Genomic DNA, 17,545 nt, shown 5'->3' on the forward strand with positions numbered 1-17,545 from the left:
CTTTCAGTAAGTTGGCAGCTTTTTGGCCTTCTCTTAGACACTGGTCAAACTGGGCTCCAGAAACTGAGAGCTTAATGAGGTTGTAGACGGTCCCCAGCAAAATATTTCACGAATTGAATTCACTAGAAACTATCCTAATTAGAGAATGCATAAGAATGACTTCTTACTAAAATATTTCCATATGAGATATGGACAAAATCTTAGGGGAACTGGCTTCTGTTATATGTGTGGCCTAATGTGTGGGAGTCTGTCGCATGAAAACTACTACATGATGAAATAAGAACCCGTCTTGACTGATAAAAATCCACTGGCCTTCCAAGTGTTAAGCTAACCTCTCTCTCTCTCTCTCTCTCTCTCTCTCTTTGCCATCTATCTCTGCAGAGTGCAGCAACCATGTACGATGAGGCGAGGGTGCCCTCCCCTAAGGATGGTGCAAATGGGGTGCCCCAGCAGGTGGTCCCGGGGGCGGGGCCAGCCACAGGCCCGGGGGGGGCGGTGCCCACCCCGGTCCCACGACCTAAAGCTGAGGACGGACCACAGGAGGTGGAGGAGGAGCCCAAAGCAGAGCCTGTCTTGGTGAAGAAGCCACATAGAGAGATCCTGGACCATGAGAGGAAGAGGAGGGTCGAGCTCAAGTGTATGGAGCTCCAAGAGATGATGGAGGAGCAGGGGTGAGTGGATGGGATGAGCAAATAACACACACAAAAAAACAAGCTGAATGTGCATGCCATAAATGTTGTTTCAACAAGTGCGTACAGTAAGTAGTACAGCTGCATTTGGTATTTGTTTTCAGAGATACAGTAATTTTTTTCTTTCTGTGGGTTGGAGTGCAAGACATGAAAGCATTCTCTGCGTAGTAGACAACTTGATATTGGCAGGTACCTGTAGGGAGGCTGAGTACTGTACCCAAACATTACATCAAAAATCTGAAATCTTCCAAAAGTCATATTCATCGCATTATGGGGAACAGAGAAAAACAAGCCCCTGCAGAAGAAGCTAGTAAATGTAAGATCTTAAGAAAGATGTGCCATGCTTTGATGTGCCATGCAAGATTGTTGTCTTTAGTGTCCATGCGGGCTGGGCACCCTGTGTGCATGACACTTGAATAAAATATCTATCTATCTATCTATCTATCTGCTCTATTCACCTTATGTTCAGACGCGGGGGTGGCCCAAATTCTTCTGGGTCATGTTAACACTTCCGGCGGTCACGGCGCGAAATATAAAAGAACGTCGAGGAAGAGAGTTGTTTTTGTAGCGGACAGTGCAGGGGGTAAAACAAAGAACGTAGACTACTACTTTGAGCTCGGTACACAGCAAGCAAGCAGAGTATCCACTGTTAGCGTGTGCACTTTGGAAGTGGGAGAGCGTGGGTTCGAATCCCACCTCCACCCCTGGGCAAGCCCTTAACATGGGTTACAAATGCACATTGACACGTTTCAGAGGTAAACAAAATCACTCCTTCAAACCTCACCCCACCTCCCCCTCTTTCACTAACAGAGTGTGAACATGGACGTTTTCAGGAGCAGCCATGTTTGCTACACAATTATTGGGGCGTCTCACTAGTGCAATGTCCTCCATCCATGGCACTGTTTGCAGCCAACTCTTGGACTCTGTTTCGATGGCATTGTCCTCCAACCATGTTAGGGCGAGTTTGCCATAGAGCCAGCCAATGAAGGAGATAGCCCTGCAGCCCTGCCTCATTAAGTGAGGGAGAGCTTAGCGCGTCCTAACGTGATGGCCATGGAAATTCGCCGTAGTGGCTGGAGATGGCTTTATTTCTCCATAGTTTCACAATCTCAGGGCTTCTCTGGGGCTGATCGCACGCTCTCCACTGCTCAAATTAAATAACCGCAGCTCACAGACAAACTCCAGGCTAGCTGTGACGGTAATTAATGACAAGCTCCGTGACCTTGTGTGGATGCAGTGCAAACACACTTCCCCACGAGACCTCGTGAGGTGTTTCTCATCACATTTGTCATTTACATAGAAAGGCCTAATAATCCCTGCCAGATTGGAGAGGGACCGTGATTGAATTAGTGCCAAGTCATTAGTGCTTTTTGGTCAAGTTTATTATTCTATAATAACTATTATGATACTGTGTCTAACATTAAGCCGATAAGCAGGATGTTGAAACAAATCTTGGACTCAGGGCTCTGTGGTGCAAAATTTATGGGACCAGTCATAAAATTGTAATCAATGTTAATGCAAATTGAGGCCAATGATTTATCTTCATTGCCGTCTGTGCTGCCTAGTGTATAACTCATCATCATCCTGAAATCACATGTAGGCTGTGTTGCCTACTGTATAACTCTTCATCATCCTGAAATCACATGTAGGCTGTGTTGCCTACTGTATAACTCATCATCATCCTGAAATCACATGTAGGCTGTGCTGCCTACTGTATAACTCATCATCATCCTGAAATCACATGTAGGCTGTGCTGCCTACTGTATAACTCATCATCATCCTGAAATCACATGTAGGCTGTGCTGCCTACTGTATAACTCATCATCATCCTGAAATCACATGTAGGCTGTGTTGCCTACTGTATAACTCATCATCATCCTGAAATCACATGTAGGCTGTGCTGCCTACTGTATAACTCATCATCATCCTGAAATCACATGTAGGCTGTGCTGCCTACTGTATCATCCTGAAATCACATGTAGGCTGTGCTGCCTACTGTATAACTCTTCATCATCCTGAAATCACATGTAGGCTGTGCTGCCTACTGTATCATCCTGAAATCACATGTAGGCTGTGCTGCCTACTGTATCATCCTGAAATCACATGTAGGCTGTGCTGCCTACTGTATCATCCTGAAATCACATGTAGGCTGTGCTGCCTACTGTATAACTCTTCATCATCCTGAAATCACATGTAGGCTGTGCTGCCTACTGTATAACTCATCATCATCCTGAAATCACATGTAGGCTGTGCTGCCTACTGTATAACTCATCATCATCCTGAAATCACATGTAGGCTGTGCTGCCTACTGTATAACTCATCATCATCCTGAAATCACATGTAGGCTGTGCTGCCTACTGTATCATCCTGAAATCACATGTAGGCTGTGCTGCCTACTGTATAACTCATCATCATCCTGAAATCACATGTAGGCTGTGCTGCCTACTGTATAACTCTTCATCATCCTGAAATCACATGTAGGCTGTGCTGCCTACTGTATCATCCTGAAATCACATGTAGGCTGTGCTGCCTACTGTATAACTCATCATCATCCTGAAATCACATGTAGGCTGTGCTGCCTACTGTATAACTCATCATCCTGAACTCACCAATACATGTTCCAATGAGGTAAGGAGTCCTTCAGTCATTTTGAGCAAGCTTTCAAGCCTGCCACTACTGTTGCTGTGATGGACTATCAGATGAATCCTGCAGTTAGCAGCTGTGGTGCTACTGTACAGCAATTTGTACCATAAGAGAGGCATGGCCAGTAGTCTTGTCAAACCATATTTGTTTTGGTTTAACTGAATCTTTATGGTGACTACAGGAAGTAGCTGTAGAAAGCCTGGCAGATTTCTTCCACTTTATAAGCCAACATCCCAACTTTCAACATATGGGTGATGTGCCCTTTTTCAGTAAGGTTAGATAAGACAGATGAGTGGCATAGTACACTCTTGAATGTCAACATTTAAATGTCCAAACAAACTGGCATAAGCCAGCAGCGAGCACACTCACCGGTGTTTTTAAAGTTTCGGTGCACGGCACAGGAGATACTTAGTAGGAGAAGGAGAGCCAGCACACAAAAATGTCCTTTCGTTGAGTTTATTCCAGCTTAACACCAGGTACAGCACACAAACGTTTCAGCCTAACGGCCTTCTTCAGCGTGTTGCTGTGTCAGGCGGAGATGACGTTTAAATACACTGAGAACGGAAGTACTTTCAATAAACGAAATATCAAAATTCAGTTACAATATATAAAGAATTCAAGAACCAAGCAATACACAACACAAAAGTTCCATTATCAAAGAAAATGTCTACATACAACAATGTATGCATATATAAATAACAATAGTCTGGTCAGTCCCACTGTGTGGGAGAGCAGAACTCCGCTTACTCCGCCTACCTGTCACTTTGAATACAGCAGGGCCTTTACCTAGGCCTGGTTCTGCTCTCATTTAAATGTCAACAAGCTTTAAACTACCGTGTAAGCTATAAACTGCTCTGTCCATTTTTATCTCTATTTCTTAAGCATCCTCTCTCCAATTGATCAGTTTAGCCCACTATGATCTCACCAAGCCTCCATTACCACATTTCCCTGCTGATCTTCCCTTTCAGGGTGAGGAGATACATGATGTCAGCTCTCCTGTGCGGGGCTTGAGTAAGGTGGGATGCATTATCATATGTCTCTGTCTGGAGCCCCCATTTCTTCCACCCATTTTCCCATCGCTCAATACCTCCCTGCTTCCCTGAGCAAGGCTGGGCTTGTCAGGCAGTGGGGCCTCATTATGGCTGCGGGGTAATGGTGGAGCTAGGACAGATTGATGTGGCTGAAAGACAGGCCCCGCTGCCATCTGTCAAGGTCCTCTCCTCTCCTCTGCTCATCTCCTGACTTGGAGTAGAGCTACTTGCTCCTGGTTGAAGAGCAATGTAAAAATAGTCATAATGTCTAGTAGAGCGGTGTAATGGCAGCCAGCAGCTTGGGTAATGATGACACAATACATGGATTGGAGAGCAGTCGTGCTGACCGGATGGCGGACAGTTGAACTGGAAGGACAGTGAGCACTCAGTGGAGTGTTAAAGCTCTGGGTGGACTCAAGTCATCTTGTTAACCCTAACCCTAATAAAAAGAGAATGTCATTTGCCAGCTCCATTGCCTATCCAATTTCTAATGTGCATCTTTCAATGAGAGTGTGCATGTGTGCAGGATTAAGGGATAGAGAGAGGGATGAAACAGAGGGATAGGAGTGAGAGAGACATGTATGCCAGGCATTAGACACAATTAAAATGGTGGCTGGAGTCTGTTTTAATCGGCTGTGGATTTAAGCCAGTAGGCCCAGCCTACCACCCCCAGCATCACCCCCTCAACCCCCCCCCCCCCCCCCCCCCCATCCCGGGTCCCCATCCTCACTGAGGGCTTGGTGAAAGATTAGGCTGAGGGGCAGGTTGGACGCTTGCCCCAGTCGCTAACCCCACCAGCAGTGCGCTCCCCTCCTCCCTGCACACACAGCCCCTGAGCCGGCACCTGCTCTCCTCTCCTCCAGGGCTAAGACCAGGAGAAGTAGTCTGTCCCCTCCTCCCAGCACACACAGCTCCTGAGCCGGCACCTGCTCTCCTCTCCTCCAGGGCTAAGACCAGGAGAAGTAGTCTGTCCCCTCCTCCCTGCACACACAGCTCCTGAGCCGGCACCTGCTCTCCTCTCCTCCAGGGCTAAGACCAGGATGATGGCCTCACCCTGGGAGCCAATTAGAGGAACTCAACAATTAAAGGAGTCTGTTCATTTAGCTATCCAATGGCCTGGCAGCAGCCGCCCCCACCACCGCCTCCATGTATTGGCACTTCGGGGTGCTCCGCCCTTCCTTTTATGTACACTAGTGCAGTGCCCATTTACTCACTCACTGTGTTGGACTTTAACTCACTAAGTGCAGTTAGACAGAGTTTTGGCGCAAACCCGTGTTCTGAGCATGCTCAGTGGTTTTGACCCTCTGAGTTCGAAGTCGATTCGACGAACGGTTCTCGAGATACGCAAAGCACACACACACACACTTACGCATGTAGACGGTCCTGCCTTTACAGTATAGTACAGTGGTTCTCAACTGGTGGGTCGGGACGCAAACGTGGGTCGCGGGGTTATTTTGAGTGGGTTGCGGATTTATGCATGAAATACGACACCGACATCCATGGCCAATTTTAGACGGCCATCTTTCAGAGGCAGTAGCTGGTTCATTTTTAAAGCCAGAGTGAAGATCCTCGTATTATAATATTATAATACGGTACCCAAAGACCTAAGGCATCCATGGGTACCAATCTTGTCATGTTAGCTTGTCGGGGGTAAAGGTAAAGAGGGCTAAATAATGCTCCAAAGAAAACTCTGAAATTTGGGTCGCGACTTAATGACTAAGAAAAATGTCTGTTATAGTAGATTAGGCAGGTTGGAGGTTGCGTACACCAGGCCATGTATACACAACTAGGAGCTCATCTGTCTAGAACAGCATGAGCAGGAGGGCTTTCAATGGCTGCCATGCAGTCGTTCAGGATGAAACTGGTTGCAGCTTGGAGACACGATCTATTGGAAAGTTGTGTAAGTTGTATCGTGTAATGATGCAGGAGGAGAGGGCACACCACATAAAACCCAGGCCCCATCAGCAACATCCTGTCATCTTCCCATCAATGGATGCTGTACTGAATATTCTAACAAACGGCAAGCTTTTTACTGCCTACTGTGGAGCTAGTTTGGCTACTTAACGCTAATGTTGCTCAGTGACTGATGCCAAGCTTGAGGGGCTGCTCTGTGTGCGAGGGTCCAGACTCTACTTCAGGGGTGTTTTTCCATGCTAATTGAGCTATAATGATTGTGCATGACTTGAACCCCTATGGAGAGTCACAGCCTTTTTTCACCTCTCAAATGAGCTCTCTTCACAGGGCCCCACTCTCTCGCTCAGTTCAAACTGCAGGCTGTTGGGGATGTCTTTACACACATCAACACCGTGTAGTAGACCCATGCACGCTGCACACACGCACGCACACACGCACACACACACAGACACACACACACACACACACACACACACACACACACACACACACACACACGCGCACACACACACAGACACAGACACACACACACACACACACACACACACACACACACACACACACACAGACAGACACACACACAGACACACACACACACACACACACACAGACAGACACACACACACACACACACACACACACACACACACAACTTGAAATACTGTAAGAGGCATGAGAAGATCGTTTACTCTGCCTGCTTCGTCAAGGAGAACAATTTGGTGTGTGTGTGTGTGTGTGTGTGTGTGTGTGTGTGTGTGTGTGTGTGTGTGAGAGAGGGAAAGTAGAGAGTAGTAGACTGACACAAACAACAGACACAATCACAACGTTGGGTGTCATACCTGGAGCAGTATCAAGTCAGAATATGCTAAAGTAGGACTGCGGCTAACGATTATCTCCAGCCGCGACAGTGTCGGCTGGTATTGTTAAAGTTGAGCTGAACCCAAAAATGAAAAAAAATTCTAAAAGAAAATTTTCTTTTCTTTTAGTTCAAATACCTGGGTATGCAGTGCACCTATGCATACTGCAATAATGTATGCGAAATAAATCACAAAAATCGAATTTCTTTCGTTTTTCACACTTTTTCACATCAAAAGTTAATTTTTCAAGATTTCATTGATAACAGTAATGTACAGTTTGCTGACATCACCTAGCTAGTACTATCAAATTTCTACACCATTTCAACCAATCATATCACGACATGCAGCTGTCAATCAAATCTTTATTTCAGGATAATTTTCTCTTCCAAATGAAGTAGAAAATGGCGCCTAGTGCCTGTCATCTGGCAGAATTCCTATCCCATAAACTAACTACTAACTTGGACAATTGTATGAAACATGAACAAAAAACAAAAACTATAATCTCTAAGAATGCAAAGAAATGTAACTGGCTCGTTAAAATGCGCATTCCAGGAATATCGTATTTACAGAAATAGCGTAAATGGCGCGCGCTTGAGAGCGTGGTTGTCAGGGGTCGCCCCGTGGAGATTCCAGGCGGGCGGGCAGCACCCATGCATCGGATTGTCCGCTCGCTCCGCATGAAGCAGGTGGCTGCCTGGTACTCCGCGGATCCCACTCGCATAGCACGACAACACGCTGAATCCCACTCGATTTGGGGGTGGAACACGCCATGATTGACCAATGCCAAAGCCAGTCGACAGAATTGTCAAATCAAATCATCGACACCGTATGGTCCGCCTTTCAATTTGTTTTCAGTCTCCGACGCTCGCACTAGTGCATTCCGTTCCGGTTCACCTCGACTTTAAGCCAGGCCAGAGGCATTCTGGTTTCGGGTTGTCTGTCCGTCCGTCTGTCCGTACATCCGTATGTCCATCCGTCCGATGTTCGTTACCGCGATATCTGAGGAACGCCTTGACAGAATTTAATCAAATTTTCCTCAAACGTCCACCTGGACTCAAGGATGAACTGAGTAGATTTTGGTGGTCAAAGGTCAAAGTTCAAGGTCACTGTGATCTCACGACCACCCGTTTCATGCACGTTAATGCGATATCTCAGGAACGCCTTGATGGAATTTCTTCGAATTTCTTCGCTCAAACGTCCACTTGGACTCAAGGATGAACTGATTACATTTTGGTGGTCAAAGGTCAAGGTCACTGTGACCTCACGAACACCATTTTCAAGCTTGTTAACATAATATCTCAGTAACGCCTTGACGGAATTTCTTCACATTTGGCTCAAACGTCAAAGTCTGGGCAGACATGGATGTCGACTACTTGTTGGCGGAGGCATATAACTGCAGTGCGGTCATTCTAGTTTTCACCTTGTGAGAGTGTGTGTGTGGGGGACGGGGTGTTTATATGTCTGTGGACAGATTTTTTTCAGCACAATAGCATCAAAACTGTACAAGATTCAGTCACGAAACAGGGGCAGTTTACATCAAAATGAAGGCAGAGTTCGAAAATGGCAGTGATCCGAGCAGCCCCCCCCCCCCCCCCCCCCCCCCCCCCCCCCCCACACACACACACACACATTGGGCTCAAATGCCACTTTACGCTGGCTGCTCCACATTCATTTTAAGTCACGGCCATCATGGCTGGTGTGATCACATCACACACATCATAATTATCGATGAATCTATCGATTAATTTGTAGACTAATCGATTAGTCATTGGGTCTATAAAATGTCACAAAATGGTGAAAAATGTTGATCATCAAATGTCTTCTTTTGTCCTGACCAACAGCCCACAACCCAAAGATAATCCGTTTACTGTCATAGAAGACTAAATAAACTAGAAAATATTCACATTTAAGAAGCTGGAACGAGATGATTTTTCCCCCCTTAAAAATTAGTCTAAACGATTAATCGATTATAAATTAGTGGATAATCGACTAATGGTTGCAGCTCTAAAAGAAAGGAAAAGGATTTGTGATTGTGGCTGAGAGAGCTCAATTCCTCATGCGTTGATGATGCTGTTGTTTGCTTGCTTTAGTAACCTCCAGTGGTGCTCTTTGAATGGAGAGAGACTTGTGATGTGAGCAGCTTTCAATCCCATGAAGTGAGAAGCACTCAGAGCTACTCAGGCAAGAGCAAAAAGTGCCTCTGTCCTGATGGCAGCCAAAGCCTGTCTGTGTCATCATAAGACCTGCTGGAGTCTGCCCCCGACAATAGAGCCTCAAATGTTGTTGTTCCAGCACGTCTGACAGAAGATGAGCAATCCAAAAGAGAGGCAATGGCCGATTGTGCTCCTCCATCCATTGATCTACTTACACAGTGGAGAAGGTGAAAAGTAGGGCTTTGTGTGTGGCGAGGGACAGGTATTCTTTCTTCCTTTCCCTCTCTTTCTGTCTGATACCGTCTAGTATCTGTTACCTAACCAGAAAAATCTCTGACTGAAGAGAGCATCAATTGAAAATCCTCTCCAATTGAAAGTTAAACCATTTCACCTTGTCGCTCTGCAGGTCCTTTTAATTTGGTCCCTGAAATAGAAATGCAGGGGCTTTTTTTTGCCTTCCCACGTTCCCAGAGCCATTCAATCTTACTAACTACATTGGCATCACTTTGACACTGGACTCTTTGCGGTGGGATTGATGGCTGCATCGTTTCATAGGTGTACAACAGTGCCTGGGGATGACTTGTGGAAACGGCTCCTCAGACATCAAACACGGAGACAATGCTGGCTCTCACACACACACACACACACACACACACACACACACACACACACACACACACACACACGCCCCACACATCATCCTCATGTCCCCATCAAATCCATGACTATCAGCGTAAGGATGGTCTCTGTGCCACAACTATTCATTTCCCAGGATTGTGAGTTAATGGGGGAATCTGTGGGTGCTCGGAGCTGTCTAATTACTCCAATCAAGTTCTTTAATCGTGGTGATTTTTCATGGTCGGGGTGGCGGGGAGCCCGTCTCTCTGATCGATGTGCACTGTCCCTCTCCGCCCCACTCACTGGGGCTCTGCATGCTGTAGGCAATGAGCCTGCCTAAATGGCCTGCATTTGGCACCACTTGCCTGACTCTAGCCTCTGAACAGTCCCACCTCATACACTCTCTCTCTCTCTCTCTCTCTCTCTGTCTCTCTCTCTCTCTCTCTCTCTCTCTCACACACACACACACACTAGAGAGCTGCAAGCCCGATGATACCCCCGCGGGCCCCTCGGGCCTGGGAAATACGGGGCGGGGCCGGACTTTTCTACATTTATTTATTTTTTATTAATAGGTCCGGGCCGGGCCGGGGTCGGGCCCGTTTCAATAATTAAATAAAATAACGTTGTATTACTCGCTTAATTTTACACAGCAGAGCACAGTCAGACAAAGAGGAGGAGTGCACAGACACGCACACACACACACATCCACACACACACACACACACACACACACACACACACACACACACACACACACACACACACACACACACACACACACACACACACACACACACACACACAAGAGACCCCACTCCCCCAGCCACACAGTCACACACAGACCCTCACGTGATGTTGAGTCTGCCATTCATACTCATGTCATGACATGTAGCTTTCCACTCAGTCAGCGACAGACAGCGTGCTGTGTCAGTGTGTAAAAAACAACAAAACAAGCCGTGTGTGCCGTGTCCATCCGTGTACAGCAGACAGCTCCCAAACAGAGAGAGAGAGAGAGAGTCAAATAGAGAGACAAGCAGAGAGGCTGCAGGAGCAGGACGGCCACGCCGCAGCACACAGCTGAGGAACAGAGAGAGAGGGAGAGATGTGTCATTATCCGGGCCGGGCCACGCACGGGCCTGCATGTCACGGGCCGGGGAGGGGCTTGCATGTCACGGGCCGGGGAGGGGCCTGCATGTCACGGGCCGGGGAGGGGCCTGCATGTCACGGGCCGGGGAGGGGCCTGCATGTCACGGGCCGGGGAGGGGCCTGCATGTCACGGGCCGGGGAGGGGCCTGCATGTCACGGGCCGGGGAGGGGCCTGCATGTCACGGGCCGGGGAGGGCCTGCATGTCACGGGCCGGGGATGGGCCTGCATGTCACGGGCCGGGGAGGGGCCTGCATGTCACGGGCCGGGGAGGGGCCTGCATGTCACGGGCCGGGGAGGGGCCTGCATGTCACGGGCCGGGGAGGGGCCTGCATGTCACGGGCCGGGGAGGGGCCTGCATGTCACGGGCCGGGGAGGGGCCTGCATGTCACGGGCCGGGGAGGGGCCTGCATGTCACGGGCCGGGGAGGGGCCTGCATGTCACGGGCCGGGGAGGGGCCTGCATGTCACGGGCCGGGGATGGGCCTGCATGTCACGGGCCGGGGAGGGGCCTGCATGTCACGGGCCGGGCCACGCACGGGCCTGCATGTCACGGGCCACGCACGGGCCTGCATGTCACGGGCCGGGGAGGGGCCTGCATGTCACGGGCCGGGGAGGGGCCTGCATGTCACGGGCCGGGCCACGCACGGGCCTGCATGTCACGGGCCATGCACGGGCCTGCATGTCACGGGCCGGGGAGGGGCCTGCATGTCACGGGCCGGGGAGGGCCTGCATGTCACGGGCCGGGGAGGGGCCTGCATGTCACGGGCCGGGGAGGGGCCTGCATGTCACGGGCCGGGGAGGGGCCTGCATGTCACGGGCCGGGGAGGGGCTTGCATGTCACGGGCCGGGGAGGGGCCTGCATGTCACGGGCCGGGGAGGGGCTTGCATGTCACGGGCCGGGGAGGGGCTTGCATGTCACGGGCCGGGGAGGGGCCTGCATGTCACGGGCCGGGGAGGGGCCTGCATGTCACGGGCCGGGGAGGGCTCGGGCCGAGATTTCAGGCCCGCGCAGCTCTCTAACACACACACACACACACACACACACACCAGGGTATCAACAGGGTCCTAAAAATTATTAAAAGGTCTTAATCGCCATTTGATGAGGTAATACATTTTGTAGCTATTGTGCTGATTGTGTTAATTGAGATTATGATATCATCTCATATCGATTGCAGACCCCTGAATTGAATCGAAATCATATCGTGGCAGACTTTCTGATATCAGCAAATATCGTATTTTTTTTTTTTTTTATTATTTTTTTTTTACCTTTATTTATACAGGGAGAGTCCCTTGAGAGCAAGCTCTCATTTACAAGGGAGCCCTGGTGTACAAAGAACATATACAGCAGTTACAAAATTACAGGTTAACACAGCAGACAATAACAAGCATCAAGAGCATAATTAAATAATTTCAAATAAAACATGAACACACCCTGCGAGGAATGCTTTCTAAAAGTGCTTTAAAAGAAGCAAGCGGGATCAAATTATCCATTTTTAAGTTTTCCTGGAGCACATTCCATCTGTTGGGGGCGAACCAAGAAAAAGCGGTCTTTCCTTGTTCGGTTCGCACCCGTGGGACAGACAGTCTGATATAGGACCGCGATCGTGTTTGATAACCTCCACTGTTACAAGAAAGGAGTGCGGATAAGTAAGGTGGAAGTTTCCCAATTAATGCTTTATAAATAAATATCAGACAGTGCTGATCTCTACGCTCCGACAGGGAGGACCAACCCACATTTTCGTACAGAATACAATGATGTGTACTGAAAGCATCACCTGTAACAAAACGCAGAGCGCTATGATATACAGCATCAAGAGGCTTTAAGACGGATGGAGAGGCATACATGTAAATCACATCACCATAATCAAAAACTGACATTATCAAAGATTGGACAACAGTTTTTCTGGCCAATAGTGAAAAACAAGACTTGTTTCTATACAGAAAGCCGATTTTTCTCCTCAAATTCTTTGTGAGATGTTCTACATGTACATGAAAAGAAAGTTTGGTGTCCAACCAAATACCAAGATACTTATAAGAATGAACTAATTGAATTTGGTCGCCTTGAAGCGTACGGATACACAAATTATCATTTCTGTTTAAAGATCTTGAGAACAACATCCACTTTGTCTTAGTGGAGTTCAGGGACCGTTGCAACGAATCAAAAGCGGCCTGCAAAGATAAGACGGCCTGTGCCGGGGTGGGTCCAAAACAATATAAGATTGTGTCGTCCGCGTAATAATGGACATTGCAGAGATCAGAAGGAAGAAAAATGTTATTTATATAAAGAGTGAACAGGATAGGCCCGGAAATGGAACCTTGGGGCACGCCCTTCCCGACGTCCAATGAAATGGATTTGATATTTTCCGCCGTTACAGACTGTTTCCTTCCAGTCAGATAGTTAGTAAACCATCTGACTGAGGGGTCGTCTAATCCGATGGCGGACAACTGAGCAATCAGGATGTTGTGATCTACTGTATCGAAGGCCTTGGAGAGGTCTACAAAGAGAGCCGCACAGTGCTGGCGGCTATCCAGGCCATTCAGAATGTTATTCAAAACAAGGGATGTGGCAGTGACCGTGCTATGGCCGGGTCTAAAACCAGATTGATGAGGCTGAAGAATGTTGTAAGTATCTAGAAATGCACGGAGCTGTACGTTCGCCAAGGTTTCAAGCACCTTGGCAAGGCAGCACAATTTAGAAATGGGACGGTAATTATTTAGATCGCTCAAGTCACCACCTTTAAAGAGGGGTGTAACTTGAGCAGTTTTCCATATGGCCGGGATCTCGCCCGTGACAAATGTTAAATTAAATATATGGGCAATTGAGGGGGCGACCAGGTCAGCGCCATCACGCGTATCGTCATCCAAAGAATCAATATAATATAGTATCATGATGAAACTTGTGATTTACACCTCTATCGCTGATGTGACGAACTTCAGGATTCCTGCATATACCCTGCACATACACGCACGCACGCACACACACCACACACGCACACACACATAAAACACACGTGTCATACTTAATTTAACATTAATTATAATTTGAATACAAATTTCCCCGGCCTTGCTGCAGCGGTCTGTGCTGTGCCATCAGGAGTGGTATCGGCACACGGTAAAGCAGATGGGCAGAAAACAGCAACCTTTACAGCTGCAGGAAGTGCTAATGAAATGTGCAGATGAGAGATGCTCTGCCTAACAGCCTCTCACACACATAGACATTCTTACATGGAGCTTACATGGATTTGTTTTGCTAACTTCTATTCAATGCAACTCAAAAAGCTGTCTATCATCGGAGCACAATTTTTGTGTGTGCCTTACATAAACATGGGCTCCTTTGGTTAAGTCCTGTTTCAGATGCTATTCTTCCCAATATGAGCTGAATTAAACGGACACTCTTTGTGTCCATAGTTGTTCTTCCCTGTAGCTAAACCCTTTGTTAAAGCAGGCCCACCATTGGGCATGCACCCACTGCCTTTGGTTAGCAAGGTATACTGATCATAAAGAATTGAACTGAGGCACGGTGGTGCAGTGGTACCGCTGTCGCCTCACAGCAAGAAGGTCCTGGGTTCGATTCCCGCCTGGGACACTGTGAGTGCTGAGGGTGTGTCCCCATTCCCATGTCCTCAGTACCTATGGCCCAGGTGGGGTCGTCAAAAGGCCCTTTCTGTGTGGAGTTTGCATGTTCTCCCCATGCTCCTCTGGGGTTTCCTCCAGATAGGAACCCCCCACTAAAAAACATGCAAAAAAAAAAAAATGATTGAACTGTGCGGCGCTTTATGCTGGTAGACTTTGCCGAGCTACAGAACCCAACAAGTGAGTGGCGGTGAGAGAAGGCGGAGAGGGTCACCTGTCAACAGCAGCTCTTGCTCCAGGTCATGACCCCTCTTTTCTGTCTGTAGCCGGCCTGTCAATAGCAGCTCTTGCTCCAGGTCATGACCCCTCTTTTCTGTCTGTAGCCGGCCTGTCAGCAGAGACAGCTCCAGGCGCTAACATCCTCACCATCATCAGCACAGTGTGAAGCCAAGCCATTCTCTCTCTCATGTTCTCCCTCACACTTCTCCTAATCTCATTCTCCGTGTTCTCCCTCACACTTCTCCTAATCTCATTCTCCGTGTTCTCCCTCACACTTCTTCTAATCTCATTCTCTGTGTTCTCCCTCACACTTCTTCTAATCTCATTCTCCGTGCTTCTCCCTCACACTTCTTCTAATCTCATTCTCCGTGCTTCTCCCTCACACTTCTTCTAATCTCATTCTCCGTGTTCTCCCTCACACTTCTCCTAATCTCATTCTCTGTGTTCTCCCTCACACTTCTCCTAATCTCATTCTCCGTGTTCTCCCTCACACTTCTCCTAATCTCATTCTCCGTGTTCTCCCTCACACTTCTCCTAATCTCATTCTCCGTGCTTCTCCCTCACACTTCTTCTAATCTCATTCTCTGTGTTCTCCCTCACACTTCTTCTAATCTCATTCTCTGTGTTCTCCCTCACACTTCTTCTAATCTCATTCTCCGTGCTTCTCCCTCACACTTCTTCTAATCTCATTCTCTGTGTTCTCCCTCACACTTCTCCTAATCTCATTCTCCGTGCTTCTCCCTCACACTTCTTCTAATCTCATTCTCTGTGCTTCTCCCTCACACTTCTCCTAATCTCATTCTCCGTGCTTCTCCCTCACACTTCTTCTAAACTCATTCTCTGTGTTCTCCCTCACACTTCTCCTAATCTCATTCTCTGTGTTTCTCCCTCACACTTCTTCTAATCTCATTCTCCGTGCTTCTCCCTCACACTTCTTCTAATCTCATTCTCTGTGTTCTCCCTCACACTTCTTCTAATCTCATTCTCTGTGTTTCTCCCTCACACTTCTTCTAATCTCATTCTCTGTGTTTCTCCCTCACACTTCTTCTAATCTCATTCTCCGTGCTTCTCCCTCACACTTCTTCTAATCTCATTCTCTGTGTTCTCCCTCACACTTCTTCTAATCTCATTCTCCGTGCTTCTCCCTCACACTTCTTCTAATCTCATTCTCTGTGTTCTCCCTCACACTTCTTCTAATCTCATTCTCTGTGTTCTCCCTCACACTTCTTCTAATCTCATTCTCTGTGTTCTCCCTCACACTTCTTCTAATCTCATTCTCTGTGTTCTCCCTCACACTTCTTCTAATCTCATTCTCCGTGCTTCTCCCTCACACTTCTCCTAATCTCATTCTCTGTGTTCTCCCTCACACTTCTTCTAATCTCATTCTCCGTGCTTCTCCCTCACACTTCTCCTAATCTCATTCTCCATGCTTCGGCCTTTCTCACTTAATGTGAGAAAGGCCAACACTAACGCCGTCCCCACACTGAAATGAGCCGCTGGTTCATTTATGAGCCGGCTCATTGAATTTGTCCTGCCATGACTCAGAGAGAGAGAAGGAGCGAGAGTGCCTGTTTCAGCACTGACTGGTGGACAGCTCCCCTCCCCAGTACTCTGTGTTCCCTCACTGGCAAGCGGAGCTCGCTTTACAGCTGGAATCACTTATTAAATAGGATCACATGGGAGCTGAAACTCGAACACAGACCTGAAATTATGATTTCCTCATCAACGTTTTCTAAGTCTATATTACATATGATTATTATTATATGTTTATTATTGATTCTCTATGAATTCAGGTCAGCTAAGTTTTCCATTGTGGCATAATGCAATGAAAAAACTGTTTTGTATAGAGCTATCTCCCATTGGAATAGGTTGCCATACTTAATTACTCAAGCACCAAGTAAAGATAGCTTTAAAAAATAAACTAAAGAGGCTATTCTTGGGTACAGGCCCGCAAAAAACATAGATATAACTTTGTCATATATAGAGATGTAGCAGAGATAGAGAGTTTTATGTGGTTTATTGAAACATTATTAGTTTGAAATTTAAAAAAAGTACTGTAATGTTTTGTTTTGTTTTGTTTTTGTTTTGTCTTTTTCTTTTTTCGGTTTTTGTTTTTGTTTGGGGGGGGGGGGGTTAATGTATGCATATATGTGAAAGCATGTGTATACTTTTATGTTTTTAAGGTGGACCCCAGGAAGAGTAGATGTTACCTCGGTAACAACTAATCCAAATAAATAAACAAATAATTAAGGATTCTGTATCTAAATCTGAGCCATTCTGTCACATCTCGGACAGCCTTAACATATTCATGGTTGTTGTTGTTGTTGTTGTTGTTGTTTTTTAGTTTGACACGTACATTATGTCATGAATAGTATTGGCATGAAGCCAGTCAAACACTGTGATATCTGGCTCCTGGCCAAACTTTTACAGCTTCACTTCGTCATCCATCCCTCCCCCTCTCCATTTCTCTCTTCTCTGTCTCTCTGATTCTCTGGAGCTCATCACAGCTAGAACAGAATGTGAAGAAGATGTGAATATATCGGAAGGTCAATTCATTGGAAAAGGCCATGTTTTGTCAAGGTTTGGTTTGGTTTGGTTCAAGCATTCTTGCTGTGAGCAGATTTCCAGCTGTATGATATAAC

At 47.3% G+C, this 17,545-nt stretch overlaps 1 protein-coding gene across 1 annotated transcript in view; it reads left to right on the forward strand.

Annotated features, from left to right (window-relative positions):
• Nucleotides 1–393: 393 nt before the first annotated feature.
• srrm3 (serine/arginine repetitive matrix 3) overlaps nt 394–17,545 on the forward strand; it is a gene marked incomplete at both ends in the record, with an annotated part of 87,765 nt that continues 70,613 nt past the window's right edge. The window contains one exon of the mRNA XM_083641790.1: nt 394–671. Coding sequence (XP_083497916.1) covers nt 394–671 — 278 coding nt within the window. The remainder of the gene's footprint in view (nt 672–17,545) is intronic.

This window comes from Poromitra crassiceps (assembly GCF_964638095.1).
Source record: "Poromitra crassiceps genome assembly, chromosome: 1".
In the NCBI taxonomy this organism is placed as follows: domain Eukaryota; kingdom Metazoa; phylum Chordata; class Actinopteri; order Beryciformes; family Melamphaidae; genus Poromitra; species Poromitra crassiceps.